The sequence below is a fragment of the Salvia splendens genome, chromosome 22 (genome assembly GCF_004379255.2).
Source record: "Salvia splendens isolate huo1 chromosome 22, SspV2, whole genome shotgun sequence".
NCBI lineage: Eukaryota > Viridiplantae > Streptophyta > Magnoliopsida > Lamiales > Lamiaceae > Salvia > Salvia splendens.
Window position 1 is genome coordinate 15,279,394 of NC_056053.1, and position 20,657 is coordinate 15,300,050.

The window sequence follows — 20,657 nt, forward strand, 5'->3', positions numbered from 1 at the left end:
CGTCAGTCAATTCATGCATCAACCTCAGGAAGACCATATGGATGCTGTCATGAGAATTGTGAGATATTTAAAGGGAACAGCCAGTTATGGGGTATTCTTAGAAAAGAAGAAAGATTTGGAAATTGATGGATACACCGATGCAGATTGGGCAAGCAATCCAGTTGATAGAAAATCAACTGGAGGATATTTTACCTTTGTTGGGGGTAATTTAGTCACTTGGAGGAGCAAGAAGCAGAAAGTGGTTGCCTTGTCAAGTGCAGAAGCTGAATTCCGAGGGATCAGAAGCGGTCTAATGGAGATACTCTGGCTTCGAAGATTATTAACAGAAATTGGATTCCCACCGACACGGAGAAGTCAGCTTTTCTGTGACAATAAAGCTGCAATCAGCATTTCAGAAAATCCCGTACAGCATGACAGGACTAAACATGTTGAGGTCGATCGTCACTTTATCAAAGAGAAACTTGAAAGCGGGATTATCGAGTTCCCATTTGTCCGATCCGAAGAACAACTGGCAGACATTCTCACCAAAGCGCTGAGTCCTACAAAATTCAAAGAATTCCTTGGCAAGTTAAGTATGGGGATACCGTTACTCAACTTGAGGGGGAGTATTGGAAAAGTAGACGACATTAATATGCCGCCCACATTCTTTATGGAGAGTTCCTAAGTTGTGTAGAGTACCAATTACATTTATTAGTGTACTAGAACTTTCTCATTCACCCTATAAATTCTAGGGTGATGAACATTTGGAATACACAAGAAAATACAAACTTTTTCCTATCTACTCTTTACATAAATTATGTCTTACCAATCTTGATACACCTCTCTCGATTACCATCTTTAAGAGTAACTTTCCCCCTCGTACTGAAAAATCTCTTATTAACTAACTTACATAAAAAAGAAAAATCTCTTATTAATACCATTTGACAACAGATTTGCTAAAATAGCTAACGTCCAAATTAGAGATGAACTAAAACTAAAGTTGTACAAAATGCGCACAGAATCAATTGAATACAAAGCCAATATTACATAAAAGAATTAAATCTGCTAATATGCAGGCAAATAGTAAACTATTTAAACAAAGTATACATAGAGTCACGATTAATCGGCCATAAACAGCGCCCCTACAGGTGTAGATGCTTGAGTTCCTCAACACACCCATACACCTGCCAAAAATATATTTGAGATTCTCAGAACAACTAAAAGAAACGAACCTCAATGTATGTATCGGTATTGTTATAACCTACAATAATAACTGAAACAAGAAACTAAAGACCAAAAACTAAATGAAATTAAATGGTGGTACACTTAGTAGTAGTCACTGGCGGAGCTAGCATAGAACAAGGGGTACAATTGTACCCCCAAATCAGTTCATATGTAATATAGTATTGAGATTGATATTACAAAAATCATTGATGGTGCAGTGGTTGGCGTGTTCTCTCCTTGAAGGAGAGATCCTAGTTTGATTCCTCCTTGTCTCACTTGTCTATGTCCCTATTTTTTTATGTTTATCATTCTGTGGCCCTATTTTTATATAATTATTATTATTGTGTTTCTATTTTCTATACTAGTTCCGTTAACTTATATTAGTACATAGTAAGTTTTTTTTACGTTCTTTCTTTTTTACTATTTTGTTGTAGTTTATATGTAGTATATAATTTATTTTATCTTGTTTTATATTTTAATGTATTATTTTTTGAAAGGTTGTACGTTTATTTATCATACAATTTGTACCCCCAATTTAAAATATCTGGATCTTCCATTGGTAGAAGTATAAAATATCATTGGTACTGTTGGCCATGAATATTACTCAAATTTTTGAGGATTCAAGCACTTTAAGAAATAAGTTTAAAATATTTAAAAATCTTATAATTTTTAAATTTTGGGACTTGCTAAATATTAAATTGATTTGTTTAAGAAACACAATTTGAAATTTGGATTAATAATGGAACAGTTTGTATTGTGCAAGAATTTCATACCATATACTTCACAATCTATACTAATCTAAAGTGCAAGTTTGATGAAAAGTCCTTAATGCTCTTTTTAGAGGGAAAATGGAAAGATGGGGTGTCTTCTACTCAAAAATAATTTTTTAAGGCAAAAACAATTGGACAAATAATAGCCCAATAAAATGCTAACTTCTTGAAGAAGTGTTAAAATACATTTAAATAGTGCACTACCATTAAATTTTTTTATAATTAAGTTATTAAATTTATATATTAATTAGCCTTATATTTGAGTTAAATTGAAATTGTGCTAGAGAGTTTAGTTTGCCTTCCATTTATTTAGGTTAAAATTGAGATTTAATCATTTATTGCAATACTTTTTCTCCTAATTAATTCACAAGCTAAACGATAACACATATATGTAATGCTTACAATTTTCATCCTATATTTACTCAATTAAAGTTTTTAGTTCTTATATTTTAATTCGCCTCTAATTAAACAATAATACTAAGTTTATAGATTAAACTAAGGAATAAGATGACATTATATACATTTAAAATTAAATCTAACTTAGTATAACTTCTTAATATAAAGAGTAGTGTAAATTCTCACATTATTCAAAACAAACAAGATGCATAAAATATTATCGTTATTTTAAGTGATAGTAGTAATTTACTTTTTATACGTATATGTGGCGGGAAGTAAGAAATTTATTCTTTCCAATATAAAAAATTCATTTAGTCTTTGGAAATGTATATCAAGTTATGCTATGGTCTGAAATTAAAAGAAAGAAATAAACAGTCAACTAAAATGTGATTATTGGATAATACAAATTTTCTAACTTGACTTCTCAAAGAAGTTTTAAATTTATATGATTTAAATTATTCATATATTTAATGTGGATATGCTTAATATTCCATATATTTTTTTCAAATTAATTTTTTATAAATTAAGCTATTAAATTTATATATTATTTTACCTTTTATTTGGATTAATGACTTGCATAGCACTTTCAATAAACATCTTTACTCACACATATTTTCTTTATTTGTATATCTTATTCTAATTAATTCATACTCTTTGATCATTAGTCACACATCTTATTTTGTCATTAATTTTATTGTTTTTACTTCACTTAGATTATAAATTAAAATTGCATAAATGTTTCATTAACTGAGGAGTAGTAAATTCTTCCTTTTGAGTGAGGCAAGATAAATACATTTCTGTTTTTTTAAATCTCCATATTGCTTTCAATTCTTATTTTCTATATATTTATTATTCATTATTTGAAACTCTTATGTCCCGTGCATAGCTCGGGTGTAATACTAGTTAATCTAATTTGAGAGTGATTTGACTTTATAAATATAAAAGAAGGGGTAATATAGCAAAGAAATAATGATTGATAAGAAAATCGGTTTAAATAAAAACCAGTTTAAAATTTAAGGGTATTTTGTTTAGACAATTTTTTAAATTTATCTTTATTCTTAATTTATTTCGACTTTTCTTCCCCAAACTACAGATACAATTCTATGTTATCGACCCTCCATTTATTTATTCCATTCATTCTCTGAGCCGAATCGTTCAAACTCCATTTTCAATCCATTTTCGTATCAGTATTTCACCACAAAACAGAGAAAACCGATGGATTGGATGCCCTAATCGGCTGCGGTATGTCTGATTTTTCTCCCTCCTCTATTTATTTACTCTTTCATTGAAAGGGCCAACCAATGTCTTGTTCATATCTAACTTTGGGTATTAACTTGCAGGTAGCTGTTATTTGCACGATAGAAGCTGAAGATAGGTACGGTAAAGTTGTAGACAGAAATCAATTTCTACGATTTCTATACGGTTCAACCGAATTCCACCAAACAACAAGCTTGTTAGCCGTCCCCCCAACCTCACCCTCGTCACCCCCCTTCCAGTAGTAATCACAGACTCGCCGTGGCTCCTTCCCAGTCGCTTAGGCCAATCAGCCGGCGCCTCCGTTTGCAATTAATCAGGTAAGCTAAGAATTCTCCAACATATTGTTTTGTATCTCAATCAGCTCATCCATAGCCATAGGTTTCCTGTTTATGCAAAATTCTTTTGCAAATGATATGCCTTGTTCTGTTGGCTGTAATTGGCGTTTGTTCAGTTAACAATCAATTTTGTTTATAATTTTGTAATTCTGCTTTCGATTTCTGTTCCCATATGTTTCCATTAATTTCGTGTTTTGATATTTATTCTATTTCTGTATGTTTTTCTGGGGTTGGGGTTGTTCGGGTAGGAGACTCATTTGCCCATGAATGTTTGGCCTTCTGGAATCTGGACTGACAAATCAAGCCAAAATAGAATAGGATGTCTAGAACTCCTAATCATAGTATCTGAGAGTTGTCTGTTTTTTTCGAAGTGCTTGTGTTCTCTTAACTGTTCAAGAAAAATCGGAGTAAACATTTTGATTCGTATATTTGTTCCTACTATAATACCCAAACCCATACACACATGGAAACTGCAGAGCGCAGAAACACAAATATTCCTAACACAAGTTGTTTTTCTCTTCTTGCAAACAAATTAAATAAAATTTTAAAGATAATAGATTATCATTTTATCTGATTTTTCAGATAGGCCCAATCAGCCGGCACTGAAGCAAGCATGATGACTTCGTCAGGTTCGCTAATCCATCGCCTTGTGCCCTACTTTTCTGCCCAAATCCGCCGGAATTCCAGGCTTCTCAGTTCCTCCTCCGCCCTCCGAGAATCTGTGCTTTCTTCCTCAGAATCTCCATCTCCCTCGACCGACACAGTTCGTTTGACCAACAACTGTGTTAGGGTAATTTTTTTCTTCCATCCTTGAAACATCTATTGAAAAAACAGAATTAGGGTTTGTCTGTAATTAGCTTATTATATGTATATGGGATGACATGTAGAGAATGAAAGAGTTGCAAGCTGAAGAGTCCAGTATGAAGCTGTTGCGCTTGAGTATAGAAGCTGGCGGTTGCTCTGGGTTTCAATATAACTTTTCACTTGACGATAAGGCCAATAATGATGACAGGTTATTGGATTTCATTTTTTACTTAAGATTTTACTTGTGGCTGTTTCCACCCATTTTAGGGCAAATGAACTATACTAAATTTTGAGGCTTTGTTGATCCAGGATCTTTGAGCAAGATGGAGTTAACTTGGTGGTTGATAATATTTCGTTTGACTTTGTGAAGGGAGCCACTGTTGATTATGTTGACGAGCTTATCCGCTCTTCTTTTCAGGTCCGTTTGTGGTAGATGCTTATTTCTATTTAATCGCTGCTGTTATCAATCCATTGCCAGTAAAATCTGGATCTTATCATGCTAGTCCTACATGTATACGGATAGAATAGCTAACAAATTCTGTTCACTGTATTTTCTGAGATTCAGCTCATCTGAGATGATACATTTTGGACATAACATAACAAAGAACTAGTCAGCAAGTTATATAGTTTTAGGACTTGCATCACCTTTTGGATTTGTTTAATGCGGAAGTATTCTGACTTTGGAGCAAGAATTTGTACTGATGCATCAGTTCTATTGTCTAATTTGACGTGCTGTTCCTTTTCAAAGTCATAGAAGTTCTAAGATATTACAATCGATCCAGATTTTTGCAAACATTTACATCCATGTATGTGAGGTTGTCAGATTCGCTTATCTGTTTAAATACTGTGTATTTTTCTTTAATAATTTCGTAATTTCTAAAGTTGCAAAGTGAAATATGAGTACTACTTTCATGTTATTTTACATAAGATATGGAAACTATGCCATTTTCATACTTCCTTTTAAACTCAAAACCCTCCTAAATTTTGAAAGAGTTCTTTTTGTTATTTATATACACTTAGCTCATTCCAATTGTTTCTTTCCTCCGTCACATACCCTCCCTGCTCATAATTGTCAATTTTTCATCAAACTATCTGTAACATGTCACCCTTTTGGCAGTCAATTCACAATTTATATTACCATTTCTGTCCCCTTGGTCCAATGTAAACACAACAATGCTCTATTAGATATTTTGAAGCCTTATACATGGTGATTCATTATCTATTGGAGGTGTTTCTTTCTTCACCGCTTTTTGGTTTCACAAATTACTTGTGTACAATAGCTTCTTTCATGGCAACCTAACACTTCCTTGCTGTTTGCTAGAATATTGATCTTGAAGGCCACCTGCTTATAACACCGGTTATGCATTTATGATTTTGATTTTGATTTCAACCGCAATTAGAATTAGCTAATTGCCAGCTATGAATAACCAGCTCAGCAACGCTTGATTTCTGCAGAGTAATTTGGATACCTGAGAACCATAACCTTGTTATGGTTTAAAGAATTGCATCTTTCTAACTGCAAATTTTCCATATGAAACTCCAATTTGTCTAGCATACAATTGTGTTTGGTCTTTTCTTCTTACAACCCCCTTGCTAGACTGAGATTTCTGATCTTTAGTGTAGTTGTTTTGATTGTGATAACTTGGAACACATAGTGTCGTCATCATGTCAATGAAATTGCTAATGAACAGAACATTGATTCACAACATTTGGTCTATATCTAGTAGCATAACCATAGCATGGCTAGGCCTGCCAATAGTTGTTGGGTCTCACAAGCCTTTTTTGTTTATTTCCAATAAAATTGACTTGATTGTGGTCTATAAACACCCCTTAAGGGTTCATTGGTAGGTAGTGGGAGGGATAAAAAATTACTAGTACTCAACAAATTAAATTTCTATCCATGTTGGATTCTCTTTTGTTGTATATTTATCAAGGGAAAATAAGGGATAAGAAAAATTCTCTCTTTAAATCCCTCAGAGTTAGTTATCTATAAAAAAGTTCACCTTTTGTATTTCTCTTTTTCACTCTCATGAAGAATAATATTTCCACACTGATACGGTGATACCTCATGATAATTTTTGCCGTCCATTGGAGTGAAAACGTATAATAAAAATGCTGTAATTCTTTCGTATAGAAAGGATGACAAATACACATGAGTTGAATACTGATTTTTGGTTCCTCCACTATGACCAATGAACCCTCTAGTGGTGTTTATAGATAGAATCCAAACTAATCTACCATAGACTTTGATGGATTAATTAATTTTGAACTTATATGACCATCTTATTCTTCAAATATCCAATAATGTGATTGTTTATTCTATCACTCTAAGAAAGCCCTCTTACCGTTTCAAATGCAGGTATCTACAAATCCGAGCGCAGTGGGTGGCTGTAGCTGTAAAAGCTCCTTCATGGTGAAGTAGCTATCTCATGTCTGCCTGTTTCCAGACTCATAGCTGAGGAGGGAGACATTTCCCGAGATGTCAATGGTTTGCACGACTAACTAAATTTATTTTGATACTGATTTCATGTTGTATACAGAAACAAGTCAAAAACACAACTCATACTATCACTCCCCCCCCCGGGGCTAGAATATAGAAGACACCTTGTTGTCAGGTGAAATTGATTGTTCATACAATATATTAATATGATGCATTTGTCTTACAAACAGCAGAAACTGAGAAAGTCTCGTCAGTTCTCTTTGTGCTGAGTTGCAGTTCTGCAATGATTAATGCCCATCGTATACATGTATAGGAGTAGTCTTATGCATTTTAGGCAATTTTGTACCCTTCATTAGTGCTTCTTCATTCCAAACACCATAGCAATTTTCTTACATAATAAATACTGTACGGTGAGTGAAGCCTTGTCCTTGAAAATCAATAAGGAGTTGAGATGCTGCTCCATTTGTTTAGTTTCCTTGCATTTCTTATCTCTGTGTTAAAGAAATACAAAATATGTTTTTTTAAGCAAATCTATTTTATACATCTAAATAGTCAGCAAAATATTTAAGCATTACATGGATTGATTGTAAGGCAATAACTGTCGAAATTGTCCTAAACCGACGTAAAAGTCTTCAATATTTTGTGTCACTGTACGGATATGTTACACTGAATTATACACCATACAACAACCAAGTTATTTTCAATCAAAACGAATAAACCACCACAGGGTTTTGTAATACACTGCCATTAAACATTTGTAATTCGATTTTTCAATTTGCGCCTTCATTTCCTTAATCTTTTGTGGACGGCGCGCATTCCCTTCCCCTTTACACTTAGCCATCTTTTGGCCCATATTTATACTTGGGCTCTTGCCTGCATTGTTGCTTGACCACCCGTTCCTTTGCCTATATATGGTGTATCAGTCGTGCATGGCGAACTTTCAGATCGCTATCAGACCACTTCTCATGGACTCATAGTAGCACACCTTCTCCAAGGTCTCGAGGCTTCATGTTGTCATCCTGATATAAGTGTCTAACTGGAGTCGTTCTTCCATTGGATTTCCACGTGGTTGTAAATGACACAAAAGTTGTGGATCTAGATGACTCAATCAAAGTTGGCTCGAAGCATATGAGCCTTGCAGTCAATTGAGCCTTCAGGATCTGTTCCTTGTTGTATCTACCAACTAAGACCGAGCTTTTTAATTAGGAGTTTGCAATGAATGGATCTTTAAACGTCGGTATAGCATTCAAAGACCATTCAGGTTTTGTCCGCTAAATATGCACATGTACATCACTGCCTAAGGGAATCTCCGCTTGGTCGGAAAGTTAGAATACACTGAGACCTCGGGGAGACGCTGAACGAAGACTGGGAGATGCGGAGTGTGACGCCCATTCATTTGAAACATTGGAACAAGTTGGAGAAATTGGAAATAATATTATTTGTGGATTTTCAAGATCAAAGTTTAGGGTGGTAAGATCGACTCTAAGAGAACTAAGCTAAGAGCATCCACAATGGCGGATGTCGGACCAGCGTGCCGAACGTCCGCGCGGGACGTCCGCCATTAGGCAGCATGCATACGGATACGGACGTCTGCTGCGGACACCAGAGTTTCGCGGCTTTTCGGGACGTCCGCCATTGCGTTGACACGACGGACGTCCCGATTTTTTATTGTTTTTTGTGGATGTCCCTCGGGATGTCCTTGGGGATGTCCGTCATTGTGTAGTGAGATGTCCTTATGACGTGGCGGTGCAGTGGGATGTCCTTATGACGTGACATGAGGTGTTTTTGGGAAGTCCATCGGGGATGTGCGCCGGGACATCCGTCCCATTGTGGATGCTTTCATAAGTGATGTTTGGATTGGAGTAGTTTAGGTCCATTGTATAGAATATAAAAAAAAAAGTTGAAGGATTTTTGTAGATAATTTGGATGAAAAAAGAATGTCGAGCTATGTGAAGTTTATAAACCCGAATGACAGACTAGGGTTTGGAGCCCTAAGTTAATTTTGAATTTCAATTGTCCAAATCCAAATTAGAAGAATCAAATTTACATCCTATCCAAAGATTTAAACAATATTGCAATTTTAAAACAATAAGATTCAAAATTGGAGATTTAATCTCATGAATTTACAAACAAAATGTAGTACATATACTTAGCTAGCTAGTTATGCATGGTGCACCAGTATTAATGAAATGATTAGGGTTTTGAAATCACAAATGCATGTAATCTGCATATGGGGCTAATTAGAAAATGTTTATTGATGAATTGTCATAAAAATGTGTGGAATGGAATATGAGTACATTACATATATTAACATGGAAAAATTTGAGTGGCGGCAAATAATGGAAATATAAAGCACTCAAAAAAATCAACAACTGTTCTGTATCCTAGCGGCGGCTCTCCTCCCTTCATCCATCAGCGCCGCCCTCGCCGACGTAATCCCTCCACTCCTGACGGCGGCGTCGAACACCGTGGAATCGATCCAGTCCTTGAGTAAGTCCTCCTGCCCCCACATGTCCGGTATCCACACCCGCCCAGCCACCTCCCTCCGGTGCCTCTTCAGCCTCTCCCGCCCGCTCTCCGCAGCCTCAGCCTCAGCGATCGATGGACGATCTCTTCGCTTCTCGTGCCCTAATTTCGATTCGCCTCCTTGCTTCGATGCAATCTGCTTCTCCTCCATTTTTCAGATCGATCTAGCAGACACACACAACCACTAAATGCTCTCTTTAGATGTTTGTGTGTGTGTGTGTATAGTTAGAGAAAATGAATGTGGGGATACAGTGTGAGAATGAATGGTATGCTGAAAGTGTACTTGTATCTATTGAGATTCTTTTCGAATTTGTGTGGGTTTGCTTTTCTTCCAAAAAAGAGAGGCTATGGTTGCAAATTGGAATAGTCCCACACATAAAACCTTTCTTTCTTTCTTTCTTTCTACACTATTATTGCCTCCACCACCATCACAACTTGCATTCATCACCCCACCAATTTCATTAATCACATTTTCATCCTTGAGATGGATGCTACTATTTTGTTAACCCAATATTATGGCTCTAGATTCATTATTACATACTCTCTTAGTCCCGTAGACATACGTTCTTTGAGAACAATATCAAATTTTAATGCATTATTGGTAAAATAAAAGAGAATGAGAAAATGTAATTGGAATAATATTAGTAGATGATAGGACCATGAAAAGAATTGATACTGGTATTAGTTGCAGCCAAACAAATCAATTATTTATTGTCAAGATGGGGACTTGTTTGGATGCAACTTTCATCATAGATATTTTCTGTCTGCTAGCCATCGCCTTCAATAATTTTCGAATCATTATTACTTGATCAATTTTCACGGTTCGTTTCCTTTTCATTTATTTTTATTTGTTTAAAATAAAAAAAAATCTGATTTTAAAATCTTTTTTATAAAACTATTAGTGCCAAAGAAATAAAAATACACTAACACCATTACCCAAGATGTGGCCAAGATATTCCAATCATTATTTCGTCACTTAACCCTTTGTATAGTTATTTCGCTATATCCAAATTCCAGTTAATTTACACTCATTATAGATAAAAATAACTTTTTTTAGACACCTCCAAATTTGAATGATGTTTGTATAGTCAAAATCTAAACTGTCCTTATGTTTTTTTTTAACTTGTCTTTCTTATACAAACGTTCTAGAATAGTACTCCCTCTGTCCCACTACAAGTGAGGTATTTCTTTTCAGCCGTGCCGTTGTTTTGCGAAGATGATAATAACTAGTTAGAGTGACAGAAAGAAAGTAAAATAAGAGAAAAAATAATACTCCCTCCGTCCCCGAATAAGAGTCGCTAATTTCCATTTTGGGCCGTCCCCCATTAAGAGTCATTCTTCATTTTTACCATAAATGGTAGTAGGCCCCACATTCCACAAACTCAGTCCACTCACATTTTATTATAAAACCAATATAAAAATGTGGGTCCCACATTCCACTAACTTTTTCAACCAACTTTTCTCTACATTTCTTAAAACTCGTGCCCGGTCAAAGAACGACTCCTATTAGGGGACGGAGGGAGTATATAAGAGAGTCATATTTACATTATTCTCTTACTTACTTTACTTTCTCTTTATTCTAACTATCTATATCATTTTTGCAAAACAACATCCGAATAGAAACGTCTCACTTGTAGTGGGACGGAGGGAGTAGCAGTTTTCTATTTTCTGTTTCATTTAAGTAAACAAATTGCAGACTGCCCTCCAAAATTACATTATTTTGATAACCGAGTCCTTGGCATTTGGCTATCAAACATTTTGGCATATTTTGTAATTTACATAAAGCACTTTTCACTTAACAAGAAGAAACTTGTTTATGATAACATCTTAGTGAAACAAAACAAATGTATAAAACATGGTCAACCAGAACTTTAACATTCAAAGGATTGTGTTTCAAAACAAACATTAAGAAATAATAATCGCAAGTTGAGGGTGGGGCTGTTTGAAAGAAAAGAAGTAGAGATAGCTTGTATACATATAAAATATCCTCATTTTATTTGACAGGATGTGGAGCTAATAAACTGAATGAAAGAAAAACCAAAATCCTATCCTATACAGAAGCATGATAAGAAGAACAAGTAATTAAGCTCTTGGATAGCGAGACCGTCCTTTCTTCCTCAAGAACTCAGGTATCTCAACAGCACCGCCTTCTAGAAACGACGACGAAGACCGTCTGTTTGAATCTGCTTGCCCAACCAGATTTGCCTGCCATTATTTCATAACCACACATGCTCAATAACTAAAGATATATGTAATTCATCTCTTTTTGAGGCAGATATATATATATGACACCCCAAATACACTACTACTTTCTCTACTATGTCTATTTACTTTTCCGCTTATATCTATATTTTACTGTTCTACAAATGGAGCATATTTTTACCCCTTTATCAACTCATTTGATAAAATTAACAAGTATACCACTCTGACAATATTATAATGAGGGGAACCAAAACAAAAAAATGCATACTAAATGTCGGGTTGGCAGCTACTCAAGCATATATCTCAACTGCCCAATTTCCTCCTCCCAAAAGTGAAGAAAGACAACAATGAAAAGAAACCCAGTGCAAATCTGCACAGGCTTGGAATTCAAGTATTTCTAATGGGAAGTGGATCTTTTATGAACTCTACTGTTATCTTATCTTCATCGTGATTGTTGGAGCACAGATAATCATGTGAAAATATGATCTCTCTGGAAGATTTTCCTTGTGGCTGTTTCTAGGCTTCAGAAGAATTGGATGGGCACTGCAACGTCACCTCCAACCCATACAAACTTTTAAAATGCCAAACCTATAAGTGGGCAAAAGAATTTTCTAATATATGTTCAGAAAAGAACCAATTCTTTCTAGAACATGTTCAGGAAAGAAACCTATCTAAACTACTCTAGCAAGTAGTCCTGTTTAGAAGCACCAATCTCCATGTATTGCTTAAGTGGCACCCATAGGTTTTTCATAAATTCAATGTATGCTACGTATAATATCAATTTGGTATTTGTGTTTACAAGTAACAACTTTGTTCTAAAGTCATAGAACCTTATTAATCAACACAAAGAGATGGATGTATAACTTCGAAAAGGGAAACTAGTACTATAATCTTTTAGTAAAAGAACCAAAAAACTTTGCATGACTATGCAGAATTATTAAGATTGGGGAAAGTAACATTACTACCATGAAAGGCCAAACAATTTTTCAACAATACCTGTAGCAGTTCCGATTCCCATTAATGAAGAACCGGCACTAGCCATAATAGCTCTCACATCTGCAAAATCTACATTTACTAACCCTGGAATCTGCAAAAACAGAAAGTGAATTTGAATCTCATTCTCTTAACAATTGGAAGGTCAATTAGTGAGTCATGTAAAGAGCAACTTAATAAGTTCCGGAAAACCGGAAAATTTACAAAGCGAAGCACATACTATCATGTGCAAACAAGAGCCACATAATCATTCAGGCGTGTAAGCCACCAACAAAATCTACTTAGCTGATGCATGACAATGAGATACTATTGTCTTTCTTGTATGTATGCCACATCATCAGCCATACTGTGATAATATCGGAGATACCCCGAACTCCTTGTCGAAGAATATCATCAGCAAGATTGAATGCATCTGTTACTGGTGTGGATGGAGAAACTGCAGTGAGCAATTTATCCTTTGGAATGACAATGAGGGTATCAACGTTTTCTCTTAAAGCTGCGATTCCTTCCTGAGCTTGAACAGCTCTTCTTCGTCCTTCAAATGAGAATGGAGTGGTGACTATACCAACAGTCAAAATGCCCATGGATTTTGCGATTCCAGCAATTACAGGGGCTCCCCCAGTGCCTGTTCCCCCACCCATTCCAGCCTGCAAGTATTAGAAGACTAGTGAAGGCCCAAACTAAACAAGGAGAAGCATACCGCACAAAGACTAAAGTTTTGCAGGATAATATCAATAGAGGTGGATGTACTTTTCCTTTAAATAATTCAATTGTAATGGGCTTGAAGTTTGAAGAAAACATTAGCATTTCAAGCAATTCTTAAACAGTTGTCATTTTGGCCAGAAAGTGTAAGAAAAATAACTAAAGCTAATTTCTAAGGTTTTGGGTTGAGTATTTGTAATGATTGTGATGGACAAGCAAAAGGTTAAGATATTAATGGACGTTGTAGATATGTTCACACATTACATATCAAAATTGCATGTCAGAAACTTGGAAATTTATTTTAACCGGGTGAAAGAAAGAAAGCATCTATAAAGATATCCTAACAAGAAGGTTTAAACTGAAGATCTTTCCAGAATGGATCTCAGGAATTTGTTCCAATTTTCTCTTTGCAAACACAGCAATTACCATGACAAGTCTGCAATTATTCGCAGAGACTAGAATCATCAAGGAATTGACATGCCTGGGGGAAATAATAAAATGCAGTAACTTACAGTGACAAAGACCATGTCTGCTCCATCAACTGCCTCCTCTATTGCTGCTTTGCTTTCATTAGCAGCACTCATACCAACTTCTGGGTTCCCACCAGCACCGAGTCCTCGAGTAAGCTCTCCACCAATCTGCAAGCGATGCTCAGGAAAGATGGGTGACATCCTCATGGCTTGGATGTCAGTGTTAACTATCCAGAACTCAACCCCCTTCATTTCACTCTCTATCATACGGTTAACAGCATTGGATCCACCACCTCCACCGCCAATAACCTTGATCTTGGCTTCACTATAATTGTTTAAAGTAGATAAGTCTCTAACACTCTCAGTAACATTTCCACTTGACGAATCCTGTTTTGGGTTGATCATGGTAGTGCTCGTCTCACCTCTAAGCATCGAGATCTCAGGGTGTAGGTTCAGAAACGAGTCCTTGCTATGAAACTGATTCACACTATGGGAATTGGCCGAACATTTCAACTGTGGGAGACCTGAACCACATTTTTGAGTTACAGCACCTATATATGCAGTAACACCTATCAGCTATACCTCAATTCCAACACATCAATCATACCTACTCCTATTCATATTTGGTCAGGAAACTAAGCAGAATCAAAGTTAACACGAATGCGTCTTGATAAGCATTTACTACCTTAAAAACCAAATTAAAAGACGTGAAATAAATAAATACCTCAAGTCAGCGACTTAATTAGAAGAAGTAACAACCAACGGCAAAATCACCAAAACCCCAACGACATTCAAATTTAAATAGGAAAAAATTAAATGAAATCAGAGCTAAATCCTTGCAGTTCACCTTTGCACACAATGTTTCTTGTTTTCAAAATTATGATACGAGGCAATTTGTATGATGGGTTTGCTTCTTTATGTTTTATCCTTCCGCTGCCGGCAGAAGCAAACCTGCATTTAGTAGCATTCACTAAATATCAATGATGTCATAGTCATCTCCACCATGCAGCTTCCATGCACATCATCCACACGTGAGCACAGCCGTGGAACAAGAGGAAGAGTTAATTGCTTTGTTAGTTTAGAGTTAGTTAAATGACTGCTAGTGTTAGTTAGTTAGTTAGCTGAGTTGGTTAATTGTGTTTCAGCTATATAAGCTGCGTTTGTACTCTTTTTCAATCATTGAATAAAACTGATTCTTCTCCCCAAAATATTTCCTCTCTTCTCTTCAATCTTCTTCATGTTCATGGAGTTCGTCTCCACAAATCTATTATGGTATCAGTGACAAAAGCTTCCGCATTCTCCTAATCACTCTCAAATCTTCTTATCCTTCACTTCATCCTCTCTCTCACAATGGCAAATCGCAATCGTGCTCCTCTGTTGCCTGCAGAGGATGCCTCCAGTCCCTATTTCCTTCATCCAAGTGATAATCCTGGGATTATGCTCGTTCAACAACAACTTACTGGTTCAAATTATGTTGCTTGGAGCAGATTTTTCAGCACTGCTCTTCTCGCCAAAAACAAACTTGTGTTTGTTGATGGATCTATCCTTCGTCCAGCTCGTGATGATCTACTCTATCAACCATGGATTCGTTGCAATAGCATGGTTGTTTCATGGCTACGCAACTCGGTATCTCCACAAATAGGCTCGAGCATCATGTACATTGATGATGCTTATGCTATCTGGTTCGATCTCAAGGAGCGATTCTCCACTAGTGATTCAGCTCGAATCTACCAGCTCCGCCAACAGCTTATGACTCTCACTCAAGGTTCATCTGATGTCAACACATATTTCACCAACCTCCGCATAGTTTGGGATGAATACAAGAACTCTCAACCTATATCCTGGTGCACTTGTGCTAGATGCACTTGTGATAGTGCTTTGAAATGGAATCAACATCAGGAAAACAATTACACCATGCAATTTCTCATCGGTGTAAATTCCTCTTTCTCTCAACTCAGATCTCACATCCTCTCTATGATTCCTCTTCCTCCTCTATCTAAGGTTTTCTCCTTAGTCATCTAGGAAGAGAGACAGAGATCAATTGATGCTCCTGCTCGAGCTCCAGTCACCAGTGAGCTTCCTTTTGCCAATGCTACATCTTCCTATGGCAGGGCTTTAAACAAATTTCTATGCAGTCACTGTGGTAGAACTAATCATCCAGTTGAGAAATGCTTTTTACTCCATGGCTTCCCTCGTGGATTTGGCAGAGGAAAGGGGAAACCATCATCTAGCTATGCTGGCAATCCTCACTCGGTTGGAAATTCTAACTCTGGATATGCTGGGAATTCTGCTTCTCACCAACAAAGGTCTGTTAATCTTGTTGAAGACAACTATAATCTGCCAAGTTTTGATCAATATCAACAGCTTCTCAGTCTCTTGCAAAGCCACGAACTCCATTATTCCTCTACTTCAGCCAACACATCAGCTTCTGCAGCAACTGACCTCTTTACTCAATCCTCATCTCATGCCTCCAATAATTTCTCTAGTACAGTTTTCTTCACTCCTTGCATAAATTCTATTTCATCTTCATGCTCTAGTTCATCTACTTGGATCCTAGATACAAGAGCTACTCACCATGTATGCCATGATCCATCTCTCTTCAATTCTGCCTCTCCAATATCTTATGCATCAGTTAACATTCCAAATGGTAATACAGCTCCTGTTACTCATCTAGGTACTGTTCATCTCATATCTCTCATCACTCTTTCCTCAGTTTTACATGTTCCAACCTTCTCTTTCAATCTCATCTCAGTTAGTGTTCTAACTCAAACTTTAGCTTGCACTGTGTCATTTACTCATAATAGCTTCCAAATTCAGGAAGCTTTACTGGGGACAGTGATTGGGAGGGGTAATCGAGTTAGAAATCTCTACATATTTGAGTTTCCAGAATCTTCATGCAATGTTACAAGTGTAAACCAACCTTGTTCAAGTGGCAACTTTACTTCTTTTCAAAAATCTGCTTCTGTAAATGCCATTGTAAGTCTTGATGTTTGGCACCAACGTTTGGGCCACCCCTCATTGAATAAATTGAAGCTATTATCCACTATCTTGTCCCCTTCAAACTCTCATCTCACTACTTGCAAAATTTGTCCAATTGCTAAACAAAAGAAACTGCCATTTCCCACATCCACATATACTTCCTCTGATATCTTTGAGATGGTACATTGTGATGTATGGGTGCCTTTTTCTAGCCCCACACATGATGGATTCAAGTACTTCTTAACCATAGTGGATGACTTCTCACGTTTTGTCTGGACTTTTCTCCTCATTCACAAATCTGAGGTCCAGACAGTGATGTCTCAGTTCTTCTCAATTGTTAACACTCAATTCTCCAAGAAAATTAAGGTGATAAGGAGTGATAATGCCCCAGAATTCAACCTTCATTCTCTCCTTTCATCTTATGGAACAATAGCTCAGCATTCATGTGTGGAAACTCCACAACAAAATGCAAGAGTTGAAGGGAAACATCAACACTTACTCAATGTAGCTCGCAGTCTTCTCTTTCAATCTCACCTTCCCATTTCTTTTTGGGGAGAGTGTATTCTAACAGCCTCTTTCCTCATAAACAGAACTCCATCCTCAGTATTACCAGACAATATCACTCCCTTTCAAGCTCTTTTTAAAAAGCCTCCATCTTACTCACACCTCAAAATATTTGGCTGCCTTTGTTTTGCATCGACATTGGATAAGAGCAGACACAAATTCTCTCCAAGAGCTACAAAGTGTATTTTCATTGGATATCCCTCTGGCTATAAAGGATACAAAGTCATGGATTTGGATACCAATGACATCTTTATAAGCAGAAATGTAACCTTTCATGAATCTAAGTTCCCTTTATCTTCTCAGTCTCAGTCCACATTTCCTACTGATCTCTCTCATAATCTCATTCATCCTTCATCTCTTTCTGATCAAGCTTCTCCTAACACATCTCAGTGCCTTCCCAGTACCTCCAACTCCTCTCACTCTAAATCAGGCAGAACCCTCAAATATCCATCTCATCTCTCTGACTACATATGCAACTCTGTCACTACTTCTTCAAAATATCCTCTCTCATCATATTTCTCCTTATCCAAACTCTCTCAACCCTATCTCAAATTCATTGTTCTACTCTCCACACTCACTGAGCCATCATTCTATAAACAAGCCTCCCAATGTCCGGAATGGGTTTTGGCTATGCAAGATGAACTGCAAGCCTTGATTAGAACCAATACTTGGCTGATTACTTACTTGCCTCCGAATAAAATACCCATCTCTTGCAAATGGGTGTACAAAATAAAGTTCAAGGCTGATGCTACTGTGGAGAGGTATAAAGCACGTTTAGTTGCTAAGGGTTTTACTCAGTAGTCTGGTGTAGATTTCCATGATACTTTCTCACCGGTTGCTAAACTCACCACAGTCAAATTGATGTTATCTCTGGCTGCTATAAAGGGATGGACCTTGGCTCACCTAGATATCATTAATGCCTTCCTATATGGTGATTTGGATGAGGAGATCTACATGACACTTCCTCTTGGCTTAGTCATTACAGACCCTTTTGCTGGCTTAGGGCAGCTCGTTGGTAAGCTCAAGAAATCATTATATGGTCTTAAGCAGGCATCAAGACAATGGTATCTGAAATTTTCTCAGGTTCACTCTGGTTTTGGATTGACACAATCTGCTTCGGATCACTCTTTATTCTACAAACACTCAGCCACTTGACAATTTTTTGGAGTAGTTATCTATGTAGATGATATTTTGGTTGCTAGCAGTGAAGATAGCCTCATATCTGCATTCAAGGAGTTCCTTGGCAATCATTTCAAATTCAAAGATCTAGGCAATCCCAAATATTTCCTTGGCATTGAGATAGCCAGGAATAGCACACTGGACTCTTCATTTCTCAACATAAATATGCTATGGATCTTGTCACCGATGCTGGTTTACTTGGTTGTAAACCGGCCTCTACTCCCATGGATCCCACCAAGCAGCTTCAATCTGATGCTGGAGAACCTCTTGCTGATCCTACAGTTTACAGAAGGTTAATCGGTAGACTTGTGTACCTTTGTATCACTCGGCCTGATATCACCTTTGCTGTAAACAAACTTAGTCGGTTCTTGTCTAATCCTTGCTCAGAACACTTGCTTGCTGGCGAAAGGGTCCTCAAATACTTGAAAGGGACACTAGGCCATGGACTATTTTACTCTGCTATATCAGACTCGACATTGAGCATAATTTCTGATGCAGATTGGGCCGGTTGTCCAGACACTAGACACTCCATTTCTGGTTTTTGCCTCTTTCTTGGCACATCCTTAATTTTTTGGAGATCAAAGAAACAACACACAGTGTCAAGGTCCTCAGCTGAAGCCGAATATAGAGCAATGGCTCTTGCTTGCTGCGAAGTTGTTTGGATTGTTTTTGGTTTAGAAGTGAAGAAACCAGTCCCTTTATATTGTGATTCTCAAGCTGCAGTTCATATTAGCACAAACCATGCGTTTCATGAGCGCACAAAACACGTTGAGATCGATTGCCATACCGTTCGAGACAAGATTCTTGAAGGAGTTATCAAGACTATTCATGTTCACAATAATTTGCAACTTGCCGACATTTTTACTAAGCCTCTATCTAGTTCTCCTTTCCTTGATTTGTTGATCAAGATGGACTTTAAGAGTCTATATAGTCCATCTTGAGGGGGCCTATCAATGATGTCATAGTCATCTCCACCATGCAACTTCCATGCACATCATCCACACGTGAGCACAGCCGTGGAACAAGAGGAAGAGTTAATTGCTTTGTTAGTTTAGAGTTAGTTAAATGACTGCTAGTGTTAGTTAGTTAGTTAGCTGAGTTGGTTAATTGTGTTTCAGCTATATAAGCTTCGTTTGTACTCTTTTTCAATCATTGAATAAAACTGATTCTTCTCCCCAAAATATCTCCCCTCTTCTCTTCAATCTTCTTCATGTTCATGGAGTTCGTCTCCACAAATCTATTACTAAATAAATTAATCAAACAATCAGAAAATAAAATTGCAGAGAGAGAGAGAGAACGGAATGGAGCGATAGGCGGATCGAAACTGGTTGGCGCCGTCAAATTGTTGTTGGAAATGCATACTACAATAGAGATGGGGATAGAGTCTGTTGAGCATTTAATTAGAAAACGAGAGAAAAATAGGAAAAACGAGAAAATCGGATCCGTGGGGGAGTCTACGACTAGAATAACGAAAATGTACTCACTTTGTTAATTGTTTCAGAAATGGGAAAAACGCCAACTGAGCTGGCGTTTCATTAAGTAAAACCGCCAACCCGGCTGGCGTTTTAGCTTTTAATTTGGGAATTTAAAAAAATACGATATTATTGAAACCCGCCAATGCGGAGGGCGTGTTTTGCTTAATCACGCCAATGACGAGGCGTGTTTACCAAAGCATAAATGCCTAGGATATTGGCGTGTTTCAAATTGAAACGCCAACGGCGGTGGCTTGTTTCTATGTAAAAACGCCAATCCGACTGGCGGGTTTTGACAGAACAATATATAAGCTATCCTCCCCCAAATAGCAAAACTCACACACCACACACCTCACGATTTTATC

The 20,657-nt window shown here is 36.9% G+C and overlaps 3 protein-coding genes across 4 annotated transcripts; 1 reads left to right on the forward strand and 2 right to left on the reverse strand.

The window, feature by feature from the left end:
- The first annotated feature begins 3,451 nt into the window (after positions 1 to 3,451).
- Positions 3,452 to 7,437, forward strand: LOC121788072 (iron-sulfur assembly protein IscA-like 2, mitochondrial). The gene is made up of 6 exons (XM_042186944.1): positions 3,452 to 3,611; positions 3,710 to 3,943; positions 4,544 to 4,751; positions 4,849 to 4,973; positions 5,075 to 5,183; positions 7,125 to 7,437. The coding sequence occupies exons 3-6, from the start codon at positions 4,575 to 4,577 to the stop codon at positions 7,185 to 7,187; spliced, it is 474 nt and encodes a 157-aa protein (XP_042042878.1). The 5' UTR covers positions 3,452 to 3,611; positions 3,710 to 3,943; positions 4,544 to 4,574; the 3' UTR covers positions 7,188 to 7,437.
- A 1,999-nt stretch (positions 7,438 to 9,436) lies between these two features.
- On the reverse strand, positions 9,437 to 10,165 carry LOC121786373 (protein BIC1-like). Its single transcript, XM_042184996.1, has one exon. It carries the CDS (start codon positions 9,880 to 9,882, stop codon positions 9,571 to 9,573), a length of 312 nt encoding a protein of 103 aa, XP_042040930.1. The 5' UTR covers positions 9,883 to 10,165; the 3' UTR covers positions 9,437 to 9,570.
- A 1,507-nt stretch (positions 10,166 to 11,672) lies between these two features.
- On the reverse strand, positions 11,673 to 14,650 carry LOC121785762 (cell division protein FtsZ homolog 2-1, chloroplastic-like). 2 transcript variants are annotated; one of them, XR_006047049.1, is made up of 5 exons: positions 14,141 to 14,639; positions 13,274 to 13,573; positions 12,930 to 13,020; positions 12,202 to 12,521; positions 11,673 to 11,936 (listed from the first exon to the last, which is right to left on the reverse strand). XR_006047049.1 is itself a non-coding variant. In XM_042184189.1 (4 exons), the coding sequence occupies exons 1-4, from the start codon at positions 14,528 to 14,530 to the stop codon at positions 11,866 to 11,868; spliced, it is 852 nt and encodes a 283-aa protein (XP_042040123.1). In that variant the 5' UTR covers positions 14,531 to 14,650; the 3' UTR covers positions 11,673 to 11,865. The 2 variants fall into 2 exon arrangements, 1 of the variants encoding a protein (XP_042040123.1); XM_042184189.1 differs by lacking the exon at positions 12,202 to 12,521 and having other exon boundaries at positions 14,141 to 14,650.
- Positions 14,651 to 20,657: the final 6,007 nt, after the last annotated feature.

What these genes read in the sequence shown, in the direction of transcription:
- LOC121788072 (XM_042186944.1), top strand. Translation starts at nt 4,575, where the DNA reads ATGATGACTTCGTCAGGTTCGCTAATCCATCGCCTTGTGCCCTACTTT. An exon ending in TGACCAACAACTGTGTTAGG is followed by an intron (nt 4,752 to 4,848) that starts GTAATTTTTTTC and finishes GATGACATGTAG; the next exon opens with AGAATGAAAGAGTTGCAAGC. An exon ending in AAGGCCAATAATGATGACAG is followed by an intron (nt 4,974 to 5,074) that starts GTTATTGGATTT and finishes TTGTTGATCCAG; the next exon opens with GATCTTTGAGCAAGATGGAG.
- LOC121785762 (XM_042184189.1), bottom strand. Translation starts at nt 14,530, where the DNA reads ATGCTTAGAGGTGAGACGAGCACTACCATGATCAACCCAAAACAGGAT. An exon ending in CAGACATGGTCTTTGTCACT is followed by an intron (nt 13,574 to 14,140) that starts GTAAGTTACTGC and finishes TAATACTTGCAG; the next exon opens with GCTGGAATGGGTGGGGGAAC. An exon ending in GGGAATCGGAACTGCTACAG is followed by an intron (nt 11,937 to 12,929) that starts GTATTGTTGAAA and finishes AAATAATGGCAG; the next exon opens with GCAAATCTGGTTGGGCAAGC.
- LOC121786373 (XM_042184996.1), bottom strand. Translation starts at nt 9,882, where the DNA reads ATGGAGGAGAAGCAGATTGCATCGAAGCAAGGAGGCGAATCGAAATTA.